Source organism: Dendropsophus ebraccatus, chromosome 10, assembly GCF_027789765.1.
Source record: "Dendropsophus ebraccatus isolate aDenEbr1 chromosome 10, aDenEbr1.pat, whole genome shotgun sequence".
Lineage (NCBI taxonomy): Eukaryota > Metazoa > Chordata > Amphibia > Anura > Hylidae > Dendropsophus > Dendropsophus ebraccatus.
In genome coordinates, this window is record NC_091463.1 from 24542451 (window position 1) to 24559852 (window position 17402).

Below are 17402 nucleotides of genomic sequence, written 5' to 3' on the forward strand. Positions count from 1 at the left end.
GACCTAGAGGCTCCAACAAGAGAGCCGTGACAGGCAGGACTATTTAAGATTGCAGCCAATTAAGGGTGGAGAGAGAATAGACAGGTGAGCCGCCTGAGAGGGGGACAGGAACGCATATCCTATAGGAAGTGGTGCTTTCTTTGCAGTCTGACACAGTTCTCTCTACTGTCACCTCTCTTCATGTCAGGAACTGTACAGAGGAAGAGAAATTTTCTATGGGGATTTGCTACTGAACTGGACAGTTTCTGCCACAGACAGAGGTGGCAGCAGAAAGCAGAATGATGTGTCAAGCTGAACAGAATGATGTATCACTTACATTGTTCTGTGTAGCTGATTCAGAGATATCCTCCTGAACAACATAGACCATAAGTAGTCCTCACTATTATGTGCATGAGCCTAGAAGTCCTGGATATTCATGAGCAGCAGAAAACTCCACCCACCAGCTGCAGTTATCTATCCATGTTGTGTATAGGCAGTCAAATGTCAGTCAACTGCTGCGGGGACAGGGGGAGTGGTGTGGCAAGAATCTTATTCTCCTGCATATTAGGAGAACGTCTGAACAAAATGATGGAAGTAATACACCGATCTGTTCAGCATTTCTGTCACTAGTTTATGCTGCCCTCAATTAAGGCGGCATAAACCTAGTGACAGATTCCCTTTAAACTTATTTCTATCAGCTTTTTTTATTTTACTATAATAGCAATAATATTATATGGAAACACAGTATCGCCACTCATACTTAGTTCTGAATTATACTGATCTCACCTTCGGCTTCTCTTGGGCTCCAATGACCAGACGGGCTACAGGGCACTGGAGAAGATGCATTTGACCCATACTGAACCAATATCCTTTTCTCCACACACAAGTGACATGCCGATCCCAAATCTCTAACAAAATAAGAAAACAAATAACCATCACACAAATTACACAGCGCAAAAAAAAGGGTACACGGTATATTAGATATTCCCATCCTTCTAATGATCCATGACTAAGGAGATCTCAAGTGGGTCAGGACTACGTAGTGATACACATATACAGTATGTCCATGCACTCACATTTTATTATCTCCCAGCAGGTGGCACCAAGTTATTGTACAGTACAAACAGTGGGTTGCTGGCAGATATAGCACGTACAGTATAAGCTGTTAAATAAGGTTTTTTTTTTTTTAACCAGAACACCCATTTCTTACTATATTCCAGCTGGAGTTTCTTGGTGATTCTAAGTCCTTGATATAGTGGGGAATTCTGGAATATATCTATTAGTCAAACCACTCACTGTCGAGATGTAAAGTGACTTATGTAATAAGAGCGAGCAGCGGGGGATATAGGTTTATAGGACCTGTATTCTGAAACCATTGAAAGGCCTGTAGAAATGTGCTTACGCAATGCGCTGATGTAAACAGCTCCTGTATTCTGCTGATGGTGCCAGGAGGGCCACTATGGGGAATCTGAATACCAAGGCTGCTATCCTTTAGTGCTTGAATCGCTTCCACTTAGAGAGAACAGATGTTTATTAGGGAATAACTCAAAATGCTATTGCCTAATATAATAAAGTACAGCTTCATTCTGGAAGGAAATTCTTCATTTTAGACTCAATGAAGGTTAGAGAAATATCAGAAAAGGTGCCAGGCAGGTAGTTTATGTCCATAATGTTTTCCTGGCATTTAGGCTAGGTCAAAATGGAGATTTGTCCCTGCATTGTCCCATTGTGTTTAGCCATATTGTATATATATATATAGTGTTCCTGCATGTAACATTTCTTTGCCATTAGACAGTTCTTTATAGCTTAAAGACAAAGGGGGAGATTTGTCAAACACGGTGTAAAGTGAGACTGGCTCAGTTGCCCCTAGCAACCAATCAGATTCCAACTTTTATTCCTCACAGACTCTTTGGAAAATAAAAGGTGGAATCTGATTGGTTGCTAGGGGCAACAGCCAATTCTACTTTACACCAGTTTGATAAATCTCCTACAAAATGATATAAAAAAACCACTATAAAATAAAACTACATATTACACTGGTCTAGTGTTGTTAACATGTAAAAGCTCAGTAACTACTATAAGGTCAAAGAATCAGCTAACAACATGACTTTTGGACTTGGGATGGGGTTTAGTGCCAAGCAAAATCACTGAAACTACAGAATGGTAGAGACTGAAATGAATACCAAAAGTCTACACTTTTTATATAATATTACAAGACTGTTTGAGCAACAGCAGGAGTCAGGAGAAAGTAATGAAACCGTGTATGCTCTGGTATGCCATTCTAGCTTAGCCAGAAGGTCTAAGGGAGCAGTGTTTAGCCAGGCAGACGAGTCTGAATGGTCCTTAGCAATAAAAACATATGAGCTCTTATTCAGAAGGGATCTAGCTTTTACTCCAGTGCCATCGATTGGAGGTAGCTACTGTTTAACTCAATCTGTGACCAATAAAACAGCCTTGATTCATAACCAGGGGTTACCAGCCAAATTTTAAAGGGGTTATCCAGTTGGGTAAAAGAGATGTTCAATAATCCCCTCTCCTGGGGACATCCCTGCTCTGAACTCCCTCTTCCCCCCCTTCCATTCTCATGTAAACAGCGTCCCTGGCCTGCTGTCTCTGCACTCTGCGATGCACTCACAGAGTGCACCGACAGTCGGCCAGGGATGCTGTTCACATGAGCATTATCTCAGGTGAGATCTCTAGTTCCTCAGGTGAATATGATTACAGTGATATCAAACCTATTCAGTTTTAGTAAAATTTGTATTACTTATTTTTTTTTTATATTATGCTTTGAATTGTCCTTTTCTGACCCTTCTACCTTTTTAAATTATTTGTCAACAGAGCTTTTTTTTTATTTTAAGTTCATTTTAAACTCTAGTTTGGGTGATACTGAATGTGGGGAAACCAAAACATGCTTATTTACACATTTTTATTTGACAAGTGAGAAGGCAAAGTGGTTATTTGATTTTTATAATTTTTTTTAAAATAAATACTTTAGAAGATTTTTATAAGCTGTAATTAAATTGCTTACACGCATCAATGCAATTCCTATGTATTGCATTGATCTGTCAAATCGGTGCTCTACTAGTACAGTCTTATTGTGGCAGATTGGTCTAACAGAGATTATATGGCAGGTATGGAAGCCTTTAGAAGGCCTCCACATGCCATAGTAACTAATCACCATCTTGAATGATGTGCAATACATCCCCTTCAGTATCATATGCAGTGCCCGTCCATCTTAAAAATACATTTGGTAGGTCACTAAGAAGCCTAACAACACTAGAGATTATCAGCCAAACCAGAATCTTCTAGTAATGGAATAGGACCCAACAGTTGATAGCTTTATTAGGGCTCTTGTCCCTCACTAGTACTGAGCAGGGTGCTCCTTGGCTGCGACAGAGGCCTTTGAGGTAGGATTAAGTGGCACCGACAAGGAAGCTACCACCAATAGGTGGCACTGAAGAATAAGCTATTCTCTTCTAGATAAGAGGTACTTTGCAAATGACATTGCCTATAAAACTCCCTACCCCAACTTGGCGATCTTCTTAAGAAAACACATTAAACCTTCACAAACTTTAGCTCAGCAAACACCACCCACATGCAATATTCTATCTCTATAGGGGTCCTATATGGCTTCACTCCAACCTACTCCTGACTATGCTACCCACTATAATCTACTTTAGTACCAAATATAGGGTCCTCCCTCCCAGTTCTTTTGGGTTCTTTATCATGGAGATGACAATATAGTTTTGTCACAATGCGTAACATCCTATAAATATTCACCTTTCGAAGATGTATCCATTAATGGGCGGAAACCATTCCAGGACGACTGAGGTAAAGGTGTGCTGCACAATCTGTGGAGCAATGGCTACTGGCGATGGTCTAAAGGATGGCTGCCAGTCTTGGTATACCAAGTCTAGATAGCAATGCATTCTCGCAACTTGATTGGGAGTGAAGGAGTCAGTGCAGTCATCATCTGAAATGAAAAGCGAGAAATAGATATAAGCACTGTGGTGGCCCAGTCCGCCTTAAACACCTGAACGCAAACAGAGCCTGCAGATTTTAAAATATTTTAGAGTTAATGATCTGTGAATGAGTTTGTTCAGTCATCACTTTCGCAGGATAAGTCAAATGAAAGCTCTCACTCCCTCCTCTCCAAGTGCAGAAACCAACCTGAGACATTAGAGGTCACATCAAGGTTTGTGATAATTCACAAAGCTTTTCTCAGAAGAGGCATTTACATCTCCGATCTTGCTCTCATCCACACAGTTGATTCCAACCTCAGTTCAGCCGGTAAACGCATGCCGTTAATCTAACCCAATAACCCGCACTGTCATGGGAATCTCCGGTTAATGTTATTGTACAATACTAGGCATCTTAAGAAGAACATGATGTTAAAAGTTAATTTAATTAGCTATAAATTCCCAGTTCACCTAGTAAAATTATCTTAGCCTACTAATAGTGAGGAAAATATACAAGCGCATTGAGGGTGCATCTAGCGCAAGGAGTCCTGTCATTGATGTTAAAATTTTTGTCATTAGCTTTAAGACTACCTTCCAGGATTTCCTCAATAATTGATATGCTTTATGTAAGTGTCCTGTAAAAAGACACAAGTACTTGCCAAGAAAAGCAGCACTTAAAAAACTTTAACAGTCATCATAAAGCCGAAATAACACATAAAGCTCCCTCGGCTAAAGGAACCGCGTGTAAGTAACCAGTTACCCTACAGAAGGAGAAATGTGACCTTAAAATGAATAAAAGGAAAATATGTACTAAATTGAAGAACATTGGAAAAATACTGGGTTATTTGCTACCAAATAACTATAACCCTTCGAGGCATCGGCTACACAGGACCTCTGCAGGTGTCTTGTGGTATTTGGAGCCAAGACATTAGCAGCAGGTCCCTTTAGTCCTGTAGGGTGCAAGGTTAGACTTCCATGGATTGTTTTTTTTTCCAGCAAATCCAATTGATTCTGAACCAGATTAATAAATTGGGGGAATTTGAATTTCTTGTTGGATTTCTCTAACTTTTCCTGAACAATGTTTGCGGTGTGGTTGGGGCATTACCCTGTTGCAAAAAGCCCCAGGAATTAGGAAAAATAGTTGCCACTTGGTATAAGTCAGTATTTCTCAACTCCAGTCCACAAGTACCCCCAACAGGTCATGATATTCCATACAAAGTACAATGAGTATAATTATAACATAAAATACTAAAACAATTCTTATACCATGACAGGTTGAAGGTACTTAAAGGGGGCTGTGGGGGACATAATAATGCTGTATACTTACCTCTCCTGCTTCGCTGCAGATGTCAGTACCCAGTCCTTCCTCTGTCATCATTAGAGATTATCGAACATCAGGAAAAGTTAGGTTCTATCAAACTCGAACCTTGTCGAACCTTCCGCATTTGATTCCCGATGCCTTGCCGTTCCATGTGGAAGGAGGAGACAGCCCGGGTACCGCTTAGAATTCCGGGATACAGCCTATTACCCAGGCTGTATCCCGGAATTCCAGGCGGTACTTGGCTTGTCTCCTCCTTCCCCACGGAACGGAAAGGCATCAAGAATCAAATGCGGAAGTTTCAAAAAGGTTTGAGTTCGATAGAACCTAACTTTTCCCGATGTTCGATCATCTTTAGTCATCATTTTCACAACATCCACCGATGTGCCGTTCACACAAGACATGGCCGCTCAGCATAGATAGCACTATACTGTCTATACTGAGCAGCCGTTTCCTGTAGGAACGGCACGTAGGCAGATGTTGTGAAAACAATGACAGTGAAGAACAGCGGGAGGCCTGGGAACCAACAGCTGCGGCAAATCAAGATGGGTATGTATAAAGCACAGTAATATCCCATGCAGCCCCGGCAGCAGCTCTGATTAATAGTGTATGCTGGACAACCCCCTTTAAGGATTGGAGTGAGAAACACTGGCCTATTTCCATTCCAGGACCCAGTTTTCCAGCAAAACATTGTCCAGAGCATCACACCACCTCTGCCAAACTCTTCCCATAGTACAATAAGGCCATTTCCTACCTAAATTGTATGTATCTATTACAGTTTTGCCAGTAATAGGTTGTGGAATGGTGTTGATCTATTATGATTTTATATCTCTTTTTTGTCTTTCAGCCTGGTACGATTGAGACTTACAAGGAATTTATAACCACAATACTCTACACTTTTCTTTTTTACTTAGAAGGTTTTAGATTAATCTGTGGATTTTCTGCATTCAGGGATTCAGCTCAAGAAAAATGTTACAACTGATCTACAACTGAAAAGTTCAGCTATAAATAATCCACTTCACTCTTCTAGTCTTCATCCTGGTTTCCCGAGGAACGGCTTTCTAAGACCAGGTCTTCAGACTCCTCTTCACTTTTAGCTTGCTTTTTCACTTTTTCACGTTTCGACCGCTTTCACAGTTCTTTATATCTTTTTATTATTCCTTTCCTTTAGTTCTATGTTTTCACGTATTAGCATGAGCTTGGTCTTCAGCTTGCCGCAATAAGAGAATTGATTTATTTCATAGTACCTGTGGAGCTCTCCCAGTAGAATCCGTGGTAAATTTATGATTTTGTTCTGTTGGTAATGGATCTAATGTAATCATAAATCTTCGTGTGGAACCCATAGAAAATTTATGATTTTGTTCTTTTGGAATGGATCTATAGAATTATTAATATTGTCCACATTTGTGAAGATACAGGGTGAGTTATTACGTCTGGCCTGATAATTAGAATTATATAAAATTATCTATTTTGTGCCATTTTAAGAAGATTTTTATGGATATGTAACAGACTGCCATTATGTTCTGTTGATTGCCTGGTTATTCTTAATACTTTTTAGTTATATTAATTGCCTTTTTTTTTTTTTTTTTTTTTATTTGGCTTTTTTGAATATTTCAGAAATTTGTATGTCCATATTTATTTATATATATTTTTTAGACATTTTTCCCACATCTTCAATTTCAGATGCTGCTCCTTTCATTTAATTATACACTTCAGTTATATACATATATGATTTCACATTTTTATTAACTGGACAGACTGGAGCGGCCTGAAAACCGACATCAGTATCTTTAACCCCTTCTTGACCAAAGGTCATTGATGCATGTCTGTCCAGGTCACACTAAAGCAGTGCCCCCCCCCCCCCCCCGCCTCGTCTTCTTTCCACCTTTCGGGTTGTTTGAGAACTTATTTTTTGGGTCCATGTTCTATAGTTTTTATTGGTAGCATATTGGTGTAAATGTAATTTTTATAATTTTTTGTCTTTTTTGTCTTTAAATTTTTATAAATTTCTTTTGTCTGCTACATAATAAAAACAATCCTAGCATTTTCCTTTTTTTTTTTTTGTTTACGCTGTTCACGTGCACGCTGTTTGCACGCTACAATACCAAATAAGTTTATTTTGTTTACTTGTCTACATATTTTTATTTCTAGAATGTGAAAGGGGATGATTTTAACCTTTATGGGGATGAGGCTTTGTAATGTTTTTTTTTTTTTTTTAATTTCCCAAAATTTCATCCTTGCAGCCCATAGACAGCAAAAAGGATGTTTATTAGTAATAACATGTATAGTTACATAGTTACATAGTTAATACGGTTGAAGAAAGACACGTTCAACCAAGAAGGGGATGGATCCAGGGAAGGGGGTATACAAGGAGGGGATGGATACAGGGATATTTTGTTTTGCACTATATACATGCTCTGCAGGTTGGCTAGGTTTCTGATTCTGTTTGAAGGTTGGCTAGATCATGGTCATGGTCCGAGTCTTTAGATAGACAACTACTAGTAGAGTAGGAATGGAGATGTGGAAGGGAAACTGGCATGGGATAGGTGGTAGAGTGGATGATGCGGATGGGCTGCATCATCAAACAGTGGGTTGGGGATGATAATATCTTATATAAGAAGATTTTGTGTTAGATACTGGAAATTACTGCCCAACTGCTAGCCAAGATCTGGTTTTCAGATGGAGGTAGCAACAGTGTTGACCTGGACTATTAAGGAATGTGAAGGGGGAATCGTTGCTGAGAAGTGAGCCAGTCCTTGCAGTGTAGACGAGTACTTGAGCTATCAGGTATGGTATGGTGATGAGCTTAGCCATGGAGGGGGTAAACCTGTGCTGACACTGTGTAGCCACTGCGTTGGCTGAAGTGTATCATTGACCTGTGCAGTTAGCTCTGGAAAATTACAGGGATTGTGGGGGTAGGTAGTGTGGGTACCTGTGGAAGGTGAAAGGTTCCTCCTTAGAAGTTAAGCCTCTATTACACGGGGCGATCAGTGGGAGCAAGTGATCGCCAACCTGCCAGGTCAGCAGTTGCTCATTCCCTGCTGGCTGCCGGCGCTATTCCCTGCCGGAGCTGCGGGAGGGGCTCCCTGGACGATCTTTAGCCCATATGAGATAGCGGCAGTCTGCTGCTGCCTCTCCTATTGCACGAAGCGACAGCAGTAGATCATTGCTATTTTAGTCGTTTGTCTTTCAACATGTTCAAAGACAATGACAGAAAATGATCAGCCAACATCGTTCATGTCGGTTGATCTTTCCCTTTGTTGCAATTATCGGTTGTAATGGTTGATAATGGCCAATAATCGGCCAAATACGACCCATAATCACTTTGTGCAATCGGGCTTTAAGAGACTTCTTAATTCTCATATTACAAAGATGACTAACTGAACAAAACATCCCAGTTTTAGCCCTCGTCCAACCCTTGCATTTATTGCAGTCTCTTTGTTAGGATTTCTGTTTGTGAAAGAAATATGTCGATACTTTTTCCATGCTTCTTGTAAACACCTCCTGTAACGATCTTGTGGGGATTCGATCCCATGATCTTGTCCTCTTTTGCCAACAGGCTGTTCTGCTTTTGGATACAACTTATCTTGTTTTATGCCTTTTTGTCTTCTATGAATCCTCTGTTGTTATCCCTTCCACCTGTAGCTAATTGCCAGCTCCTCCTCTTTCCGATATCAGCCAGCTTGGGATTAGGAGGCGTTGGCGGTTTTTGTTTGTTTAGCACATTGTAAGTTTGTGTCTTGAGTTTCTTTGTTGCCTGTTTAAGTTCTTTACAGGGAATGGCAGACAGAATTCTTTAAAGCAACTCTGTACCCACAATCTGCCCACCCCAAACCACTTGTACCTTTAGATAGCTGCTTTTAATCCAAGTTCTGTCCTGGGGTCCGTTTGGCAGGTGATGCAGTTATTGTCATAACAAAACAACTTTTAAACTTGCAGCCCCATGCCCAACGGCCGGGGCTTAGAATATCTGTGCCCTAACTTTGCACCACCCCTCCGTCACTCCTCCCCACCCTCTTCAGCATTAGGAATGCCACTGGAACATTTTCTCCTGTCTGAACATTGCACAGGTGCCTTAACGATCCGGCCCATGTGCCAGGCTTACACAGCTGAGACATATGAGACAATCTGCCTGGACCATTCCTTATGATGAGGAGGGCGGGGAGGAGGGACAGAGAGGTTGTGCCAGCCTAATGCATATACATTCTAAGCCCTCTAGTTCCTATGCAGCTTATTAAGCCACCCCATACTCCAATAATATCCTAATATCTGCATCCATGCAGACCACTAATCAACAATAGCACTGTAGGATATATATTGCATTCCATTGGGAAGAATAAAGTTGTAAGGAAATGTGAATTATAGCAGACACACTAAAAGGGTTACATTCCTTAATGCATAGTAAGTCATGGCTAGGGCCATGTTCAGACCTTGTAAGAGACATTCTCAGCCGTTTTCAGAAAAGATCATCCCGGCCGGTACTGCAGTTTCGGCCAGATGATCGTTAGCGCCGCTGAGCTCTGATGCGGGTGAAACCATGCGTGCCCGCATCAGAACTCTCCACAGCACACAATGGAGCATGCGGCCTGAGCCACTCGCTCTACAGTGTTGACTGAGAGGGTTTCCTGCGTCAGCTATTTATTGAATAGCAGCCACAGAAAACTGGCAATGCCCGATCAATATTGTAAATTCCAGCAGATCGGCCCCCGTTTACTGAGCATATTACATGACCAGATTATCGTTTAGCAAGGGCTGCAAGGACATCTTTAGCGATGTCTGTGCAGCCCTTGCCCAAACAGTCCATACATTACCTCTCCAAACACCTGGAGAAGTCCTGCGGCTGCAGCTTCAGAGCAGCCTGTCTGAGCAGACCAGCCGCTCAGCCAATCAATGGCAGCTCAGACAAGCTGCTCAGCCAATCACCGGCAGCTCAGACAAGCCGCTCAGCCAATCACTGGCAGCTCAGACAAGCTGCTCTGAAACTGCAGCCATGGGACCAGGACGCATTCAGAGGGCAGGACAGCTCAGGAGAACACCGGGAACGTAGACAGGTAATGTACTGTTTGTTCAATGGTCTGCTGTTGGCCGCACATCGCTATTACACATAAGGATGCGTTGTCGGCGCACAATGATTTTAGGTCTCGTCAGCTGTTAATTGTTTGATTGAAGGGCCCCAATGCTTGTAACCGGGGGAAAAATAAACTGTACTGGTCACCCACAGACTGTCACCATGCTCCTTCTTGACCCATAAAATTTATGAAAATCTATTATGTCATCTACTTAATACCTTACTCTTCTTGTTAGAATTGTGTGCGCCTACCTGCCTGTACAATAAAGTTAAACAAACTTCAAGCTTGTTTAGGTCTGTCCAAATCCAAGCGTTTGGCATTTGATTAGTACAGTATATGGATACAATTGAGCTTTGATGAAACAGATGACACTGCAGGAATCCTGGGAGTAAGTGTGAATTATATGTGCAAAAAATAAATAAAGAACTTCAGTTATTTTGGAAACATAGATCCTTACACAGCCTTATTTTTCCTTATTGTATGTGCTTCAAACTTAGCAAACCACCGATGCCAAAGTAAAGAAATCTAAGATTACTAAATTGTTTTCTTCACAGTTACTTATGTTTGACAATAAATGTAATTGAAACTAGCTTAACAGGCTATAATAAAATAGGGATATTATCTTAATTTACCGTACCTGAGGCAAAAAAAATCAGATTTTCTATGTTAGTATAAAATGAAAAAGAAATGACTGCCATCCCAGTGTTTACAGATTAGGTTACATTGGCTTCAGTAGCAATTTCTCCACAGTTTTGATGGCAGTCATACTGTAAAAACAATGATTTTAAATGTGTTGTAACTGAACCTTCTCCATGTGTGTAAGCAAATTCTACTATGTTGCTGTCCTTATGTCACTTTGAGGAATACTTTATTGGTGTTAATTTGACTAAGTACAAGGGTATTTATAGGCTGGGGAGGTAGATAATATACAGACATAAGGGTATGTACTATATGTACTAATTAGAGATGAAAAAACCTCAAGCTCGAACAAATATCTCTGTTATGAAGCCTGTTTTCTGCAATATGTTGGACTGAGTGTCAAGCCAGGGAGTGAAGTGCACTGCCATGCCCTTCACCCAACTAAATATAATGATGGCGGGGTTCTTAGCACTTACTGAACAGATCTTTAAGTCATAATTTTATTGCAAGCTTTTACAATTACTTGTGACTCCTTAACATTTCATAACCTACTGTACTATGACATAATAGCTGTATTAAAGGGAATCTGTCAGGTGGCTACCAGATACACAGCTGCAGACACAGGCAAGTATATCATAGGGAGATAAAACTATTGATGCCCTTTTTGATGGCCATTTGAAGAGTAATAAAATTGCATTTTCTCTTGGAAGCTGAAGTGCCACCGAAGTGATGCTGAGCCACAGCATGTACACCATTTTCCCAATGCAATTTTACAAAGGGCCATCGGCAAAGAAAAAGGCATTGTTTGTTTTATATCCTTATCAACTATCTGCCTGTGTATGCAGCTCTGTACCTGACACCGACCTGACAGATTCCCTTCTACTCAACGGCACTCACTTTAGGGGATCCCACATTTCGGAAGCAATTCAGAAGTCATGATTAGAGCCTCCCAAACCCAGACTAATTCTGAACTTTGCAAGAAATTTGAGCGAACCGAACTTTTAGCAAAGTTTGAAACAAGTCTGGGGTGATGGCGGCAGCAAAAAAAATATATATATACTCACCTGTCCACACTCCCGTGTTGTCCCTTTTTGGGTCTGCGATGACGTCAGCCTCCTATAGAGTGATGGCCCTCTCAGACAATTAATGGCTGATTCGGACGGGCCAGCACTGTGACCAGTGATTGGCTATCACCATAGAACAATGGATGGGACCAAAGAAGGAGGACACCAGAGGAGTGTGGACAGGTAAGTAGGATGAGTGAACTTTTGGAACTGCAGTTTTTTTTAAAGGTCAGTTCAGACGACCCAAACTTTACATTAAAGTTAGACTAACCTGCCACCGAGTGAAAAGTTCACTCATTTCTAGTCATTATCATGTCATATTGTGGAGACACTGTATAGGAATACAACAAACACCAGCAGCACAGGGGATGCAAGATCAAATCCAGGTTGGTCATCAATACAGAAATACATAGGAGACAGCACCAGTGGCGTAGCTACTGTAGAGGCAGGGTAGGCAGTTGCTATGGGGCCCGTGCAGGAGGAGGGCCTGGGGGAGAAGGTAGGAGCGTGTGTCCTTCTGATCAACCCCTTATTTACTGCAGTGTGTAAGTGACCCAATGTTTATTTACATGCTGCAAAACAGAAAAAGGCTTAACGAGCAGAAGACAGAGGTCTCTGCTTCACTGCACTGATAACCTCTGACCTCTGCTCTCCAGCTCTGCAATCAAGTAGGAAAGAAAAATGTGCGTGCAGAGGTCAGGAGTTATCAGTGCACCAGCAGTAAAGAAGATTATATATATATATATATATATATATATATATATATATATATATATATACATATACATACACACACGCAGTTCTTTATATTATGTGTAGGGGAGGGGGCCCCTTAAAATTTTTTGCTATGGGGCCCTGTGAATGCTAGGTACGCCCCTGGACAGCACATCTAGAGTATTGTGTGCAGTATAGTGAAGTCTGGATGACATTACCTACCTGCATAGCTCATGTAGTTATTATAAGGAGTGTTGTGAAATGTTTGAAAGCCACACGTGTCATTCCCTGAATCGGGGACAGGATCTCCACATGTTTTATGCTTTGGGGTAGGATTGGTATCATGGCAAAGATCTCCTGTTTCATAGGAGGGATCTGTTTCCATACAGGGGTCGCTACAAGAGAGAGTCTCAGAAATGCCACGGAAGACATGGTACAGCCCCAAGCTATGTCCGATTTCATGGATCATGGTATGTGTGTGGCCAGGAACTCCAAAAAACGATGGACTCATAACAATACCACCTGTAATAGGACAAAATGAAAATCTTTATTTGTCAGTTGATATAGCATTACTTATACAGAAACCAGAGCAAAGAAAATACATTAAATGTAATCTGTCTGAAAGAAAAATTGTCAGGTTTTGTCCATAGCAACCAATCACAGATCAGCTTTCAAATCTCAACAAGCTGTGGTAAAATTAAATCTGAGCTTTGATCAGTTGCTCTGGGCACAACCAAATTGACTAAGGACTAGAGATGAGTGAACTTTTAAAAGTTCAGTCTTAGTCCGAATTGAACCTTAAACTGAACTGAGCACTAAAATAGCTTATCGATTGCAGGCATTACATCGATGTTTCCACACTCCCCCTGTGTCCCTCGCTGATTGCAGCTGCTTTCACTTCCTGACTTAGAGTGGTTCACACTGAGGAATTCCTGCGGATAAATTCCGCGGAATTCCGTCGCCTGTACGCGCGCACGGCCGTCAATTCTTTTGGCGGAATGCGAAATCAGCCGGCCCATAGAATGGTGTCTATGGAGCCGGAGGAAAGGCGCACAGCCGTGCGCGCATACAGGAGACGGAATTCCGCTAAATTTATCCACGAGAATTCCTTAGTGTGAACCCACCCTTAGATGAGAATGACAGCACTCAGTCACTGGCCATGGAGCGATCTCTTCTCAATCAGTGATTGGCTGAGTGGTCTGGAGGTGGCTAAGATCAGCGGGGGACACCGGAGACCCTTAGTAGGACACTGGGGGAGAGGGGAAACATGGATTTACCCTTTTTCTATGTTCTCTATGTGTGTTAAATTGTGCAGCCACCATCTTCGTAATAAATATCGGTTTGTGAAATTTGTCCAAGCATCTTGTGTCGCTAGGGTGCTCGGGTAAAAGTGGCCTTCATAACACCTTCAATAGCTGACAGTCAAATGATCAATTGCCAAATTGCCGGCATACCGCTGGAGTTCTAATGCGTCTTGCATTGCGGTTTTTTTTTTCAAAAGTTTTGTAAATTTTGTTTAAACATACCTTCAAGGCATGAAATATGCAAAAATATGAAGGGAAGAATGTAATGGGTTGACCAGGCACTCTCTGTTCTATTAAGCAGTGGGCACCTAGTTAAATGTGAGAGTCTCCCATTGATCTCAATTGGATTTATTACTTGAGTCAAGCATTCAAGCATTGAAAAATGTTTAATTCGAGTAATGAGTACTCCAGCATTTAAGTGCTCACTCAACACTAGTCTTCATTAATCAAGTAATTACAGAAAAAAGTATTAGTTGAAGTATAAGTTGAACGTACCAAGGTAAGTAAGAACCTCCTTTTCCCATGGCCATGTGGCCAGCCCAGCCAACTCATCATCTGATAAGTTTGCAAAGAAAATGTTCAGCTGAGTTGATCCCGTCACATTGAGCCGATGCTTCAGTTCATTTAAGTCCAAGTAAGCCCTGCAACATAAACATGGTGATAATTTTATGACCTTCTCTACAGAAATGATTTTATTTTCAATGTGACAGCGATAATGATAATCAAATAAATAATCTCTTTCAAGATAGCTGGCGCATTGACCTTGAGGGAGGTCACCATTATCATTACTCAAACATTCACATCAAAGGGATTACTGTCAAATGCTAATATCAAATATCTTCCATCTGACCCAAATCTAGAGATGTTCCTACCACCAGTTAACTCTCAGGGAAGTCGAAATGTAAGGTCAAAATCTATGTACAAAATAGTGAGGAAAACATTGTGTCGTAAACACTAAGGGGGACATTTACTATCACTGCGCCCTTGGTGTATGCCAGGGAGAAGGCGCAGATTCACCCCTTCTTTCTGGTGTACGCCTGCCATATATCCCGCTTACCTGATGGATGGAGAGGAGGCCTTGTTTAAAAAAGCACCACAAAAAAGTGCCCAAAAAAATGCCAGTAGTTTTTCCAGCTTTTTTTTTTTTTTTGTGTAATATAATATATATAATATAATGTAATATAGGCGTTTTATCTCTTGCTTTATCATGTGATTCCAGGATTTCACATGGGGAAAATACCAGAAAAAAAATGCTGATATGCCTATAGACATTACATTTTTTTCTGGTCTTTCTATCTCCCTATAGAAGTCTATGGGGAAAAAGCAGCCAAATGGCCAAACATAGCCTACTGAGATTTTTCAAAACTGTGAAAGAGCAGAAAGACGTCAATATACCCAGAAGAAAACATCATAGTTAAAAAAAAGTCCTGTGGGTATTGTGAATTATATTTTCCCACTGATTCTCAGTACAGAATCATGGATACAGCCATAGGCTTTGTTCACACAACATATCTTTTCGTATTTACAGTATACGGCTAGGTTCACACTATGTATATTTGAGGCTGTATTTGTGAGGCTGTATAGCAACCAAAACCAGGAGTGGATTGAAAACACAGAAAGGCTATGTTCACATAATGTTGTAATTGAGTGGATGGCCGTCATTTAATGGCAAATATTTGCTGTTATTTTAAAACAACGGCTGTGGTATTGAAATAATGGCCGTTATTTACTGTTATATGGCGGCCATCCACTCAATTTCAACATTGTGTGAACAGATCCTTTCTGTGTTTTCAGTCCACTCCTGGTTTTGGTTGCTATAAGGACCTGACATGAGGACCAAATACAGCCTCAAAAATACATAGTGTGAACCCAGCCCCCAGTCGTTGTTGCCGATTGCAACAATGGCCGTAGTTAATACGAGAAAATACGAGTTAATATGAGTGTCTATGGGATCCCAGCTGGAGCGTATACACATAGTATACGCTCCGGCCGGGACCACTAGCGGTGCCGCAAACAACTGACATGTCATGTCAGTGAATAGCGGCCGTAGGAAACACTGTCAGTGCACACTGTGGAGCGAGCGGCTGCTGCCGCAAGCTTCGTGGTGTGCTGTGGGGAGTTCTGATGCGGGAACACGGTGATGTGCCCACATCAAAACTCTGTGGCGGGAAAGATCATCCGGCCAATACTGCAGTATCGGCCGAGATGATCTTTGCAGAGACCGGCTGATCAGGGCCGGTCTCTTGCGCTGTGTGAACATGGCAATAGGCTGTATCGATGTTGTCATGGCTGTATCCAACTTCTTCAGCCACCGGTAGTCAAATGCCGAATTATTGGACTTGCTCATGCTCGAGTTGCGCTCATCTCTAATTCTCTACTAATACCTGGGTGCATTGTTTTTGAGCCCACCCAAATAAATACTGTGTGCCATTATTTGCCATTTTGATTGGCTTTTGTTCTTTAATGCCTATTCTTAATCCATCCTAGGAGTAATGTCACATGGTAATTTTGTTAAAGAAATTTCTGCAAATAAACATTGGCTCTGCTCATCTGAATAGGATTGCTTCTGCAGCAGACATGATAGGGGAAACACAATGATAAATCTCTTCTAAAAAGTCAATAAGGAGAATTAAAGGAGAAATCCAGCATATTCTATAATCTGTGGGGAAATTGATTACAATTACTAACTTACCTCCCCGGGGCTCATGATGAGCAGCGGGACCAGCCGCGGGACACCCTTCTCGGGCTCCGGGATCTCTGGAGCTGACACATCACGACCCGGCTGAAGGACTGGTTGCTCAGCTAGTCAGCGACTGGGGCGGGACGCTGTTCCAGTCACTGATTGGCTGAGCGACCAGTACATCAGCCAGGACAGGCCTCTTCCCCTGAGTCGCATCATTACAATGCCTTCCGGTGGTGGTCCTGAGGCCGGTCCCGCCGCTTACCGCTGGCACGAGGAGAGGTAACTTAGTACTTAGTAGTAAATTTCCTCCTGATGGTTGCTGGATTTTAGATTATAGGACTTCTCCTTTAATTAACAAAAACAAATTAAAAAACTAGCCAATAGCAACCAATAATAGTACAGCTGCACAGCTGTTATTTTACCAGAGCTGGTGAAAAATATTTACACTGTTCATTTTAAAATTATAGAATACTGTGACCTAACTTCATATTCAACCTGCTATTCCTTCTCGGTGAAGTCACAATGGAGACAACATCATCTGCATAGAGTTACTGTGGATCTGTATTCCACCAACCAGAGTAAGAACTCTATTATATGGGACGATTATCGTGCGAAAAACCGTGATATCGTTCCAATTTAAACGATAATCATTCAGTGTAATTGAAAAACCGTT

At 41.4% G+C, this 17402-nt stretch overlaps 1 protein-coding gene across 2 annotated transcripts in view; it reads right to left on the reverse strand.

The window, feature by feature from the left end:
* The window catches only part of PAPPA (pappalysin 1), a 224891-nt gene that overhangs the window by 112326 nt on the left and 95163 nt on the right, over positions 1-17402 (reverse strand). For both annotated transcript variants that reach the window (XM_069985507.1, XM_069985506.1), the window contains exons 3-6: positions 14542-14687; positions 12965-13264; positions 3760-3952; positions 766-887 (exon numbers count right to left, since the gene is read on the reverse strand). In XM_069985507.1, coding sequence (XP_069841608.1) covers positions 766-887; positions 3760-3952; positions 12965-13264; positions 14542-14687 — 761 coding nt within the window. The remainder of the gene's footprint in view (positions 1-765; positions 888-3759; positions 3953-12964; positions 13265-14541; positions 14688-17402) is intronic.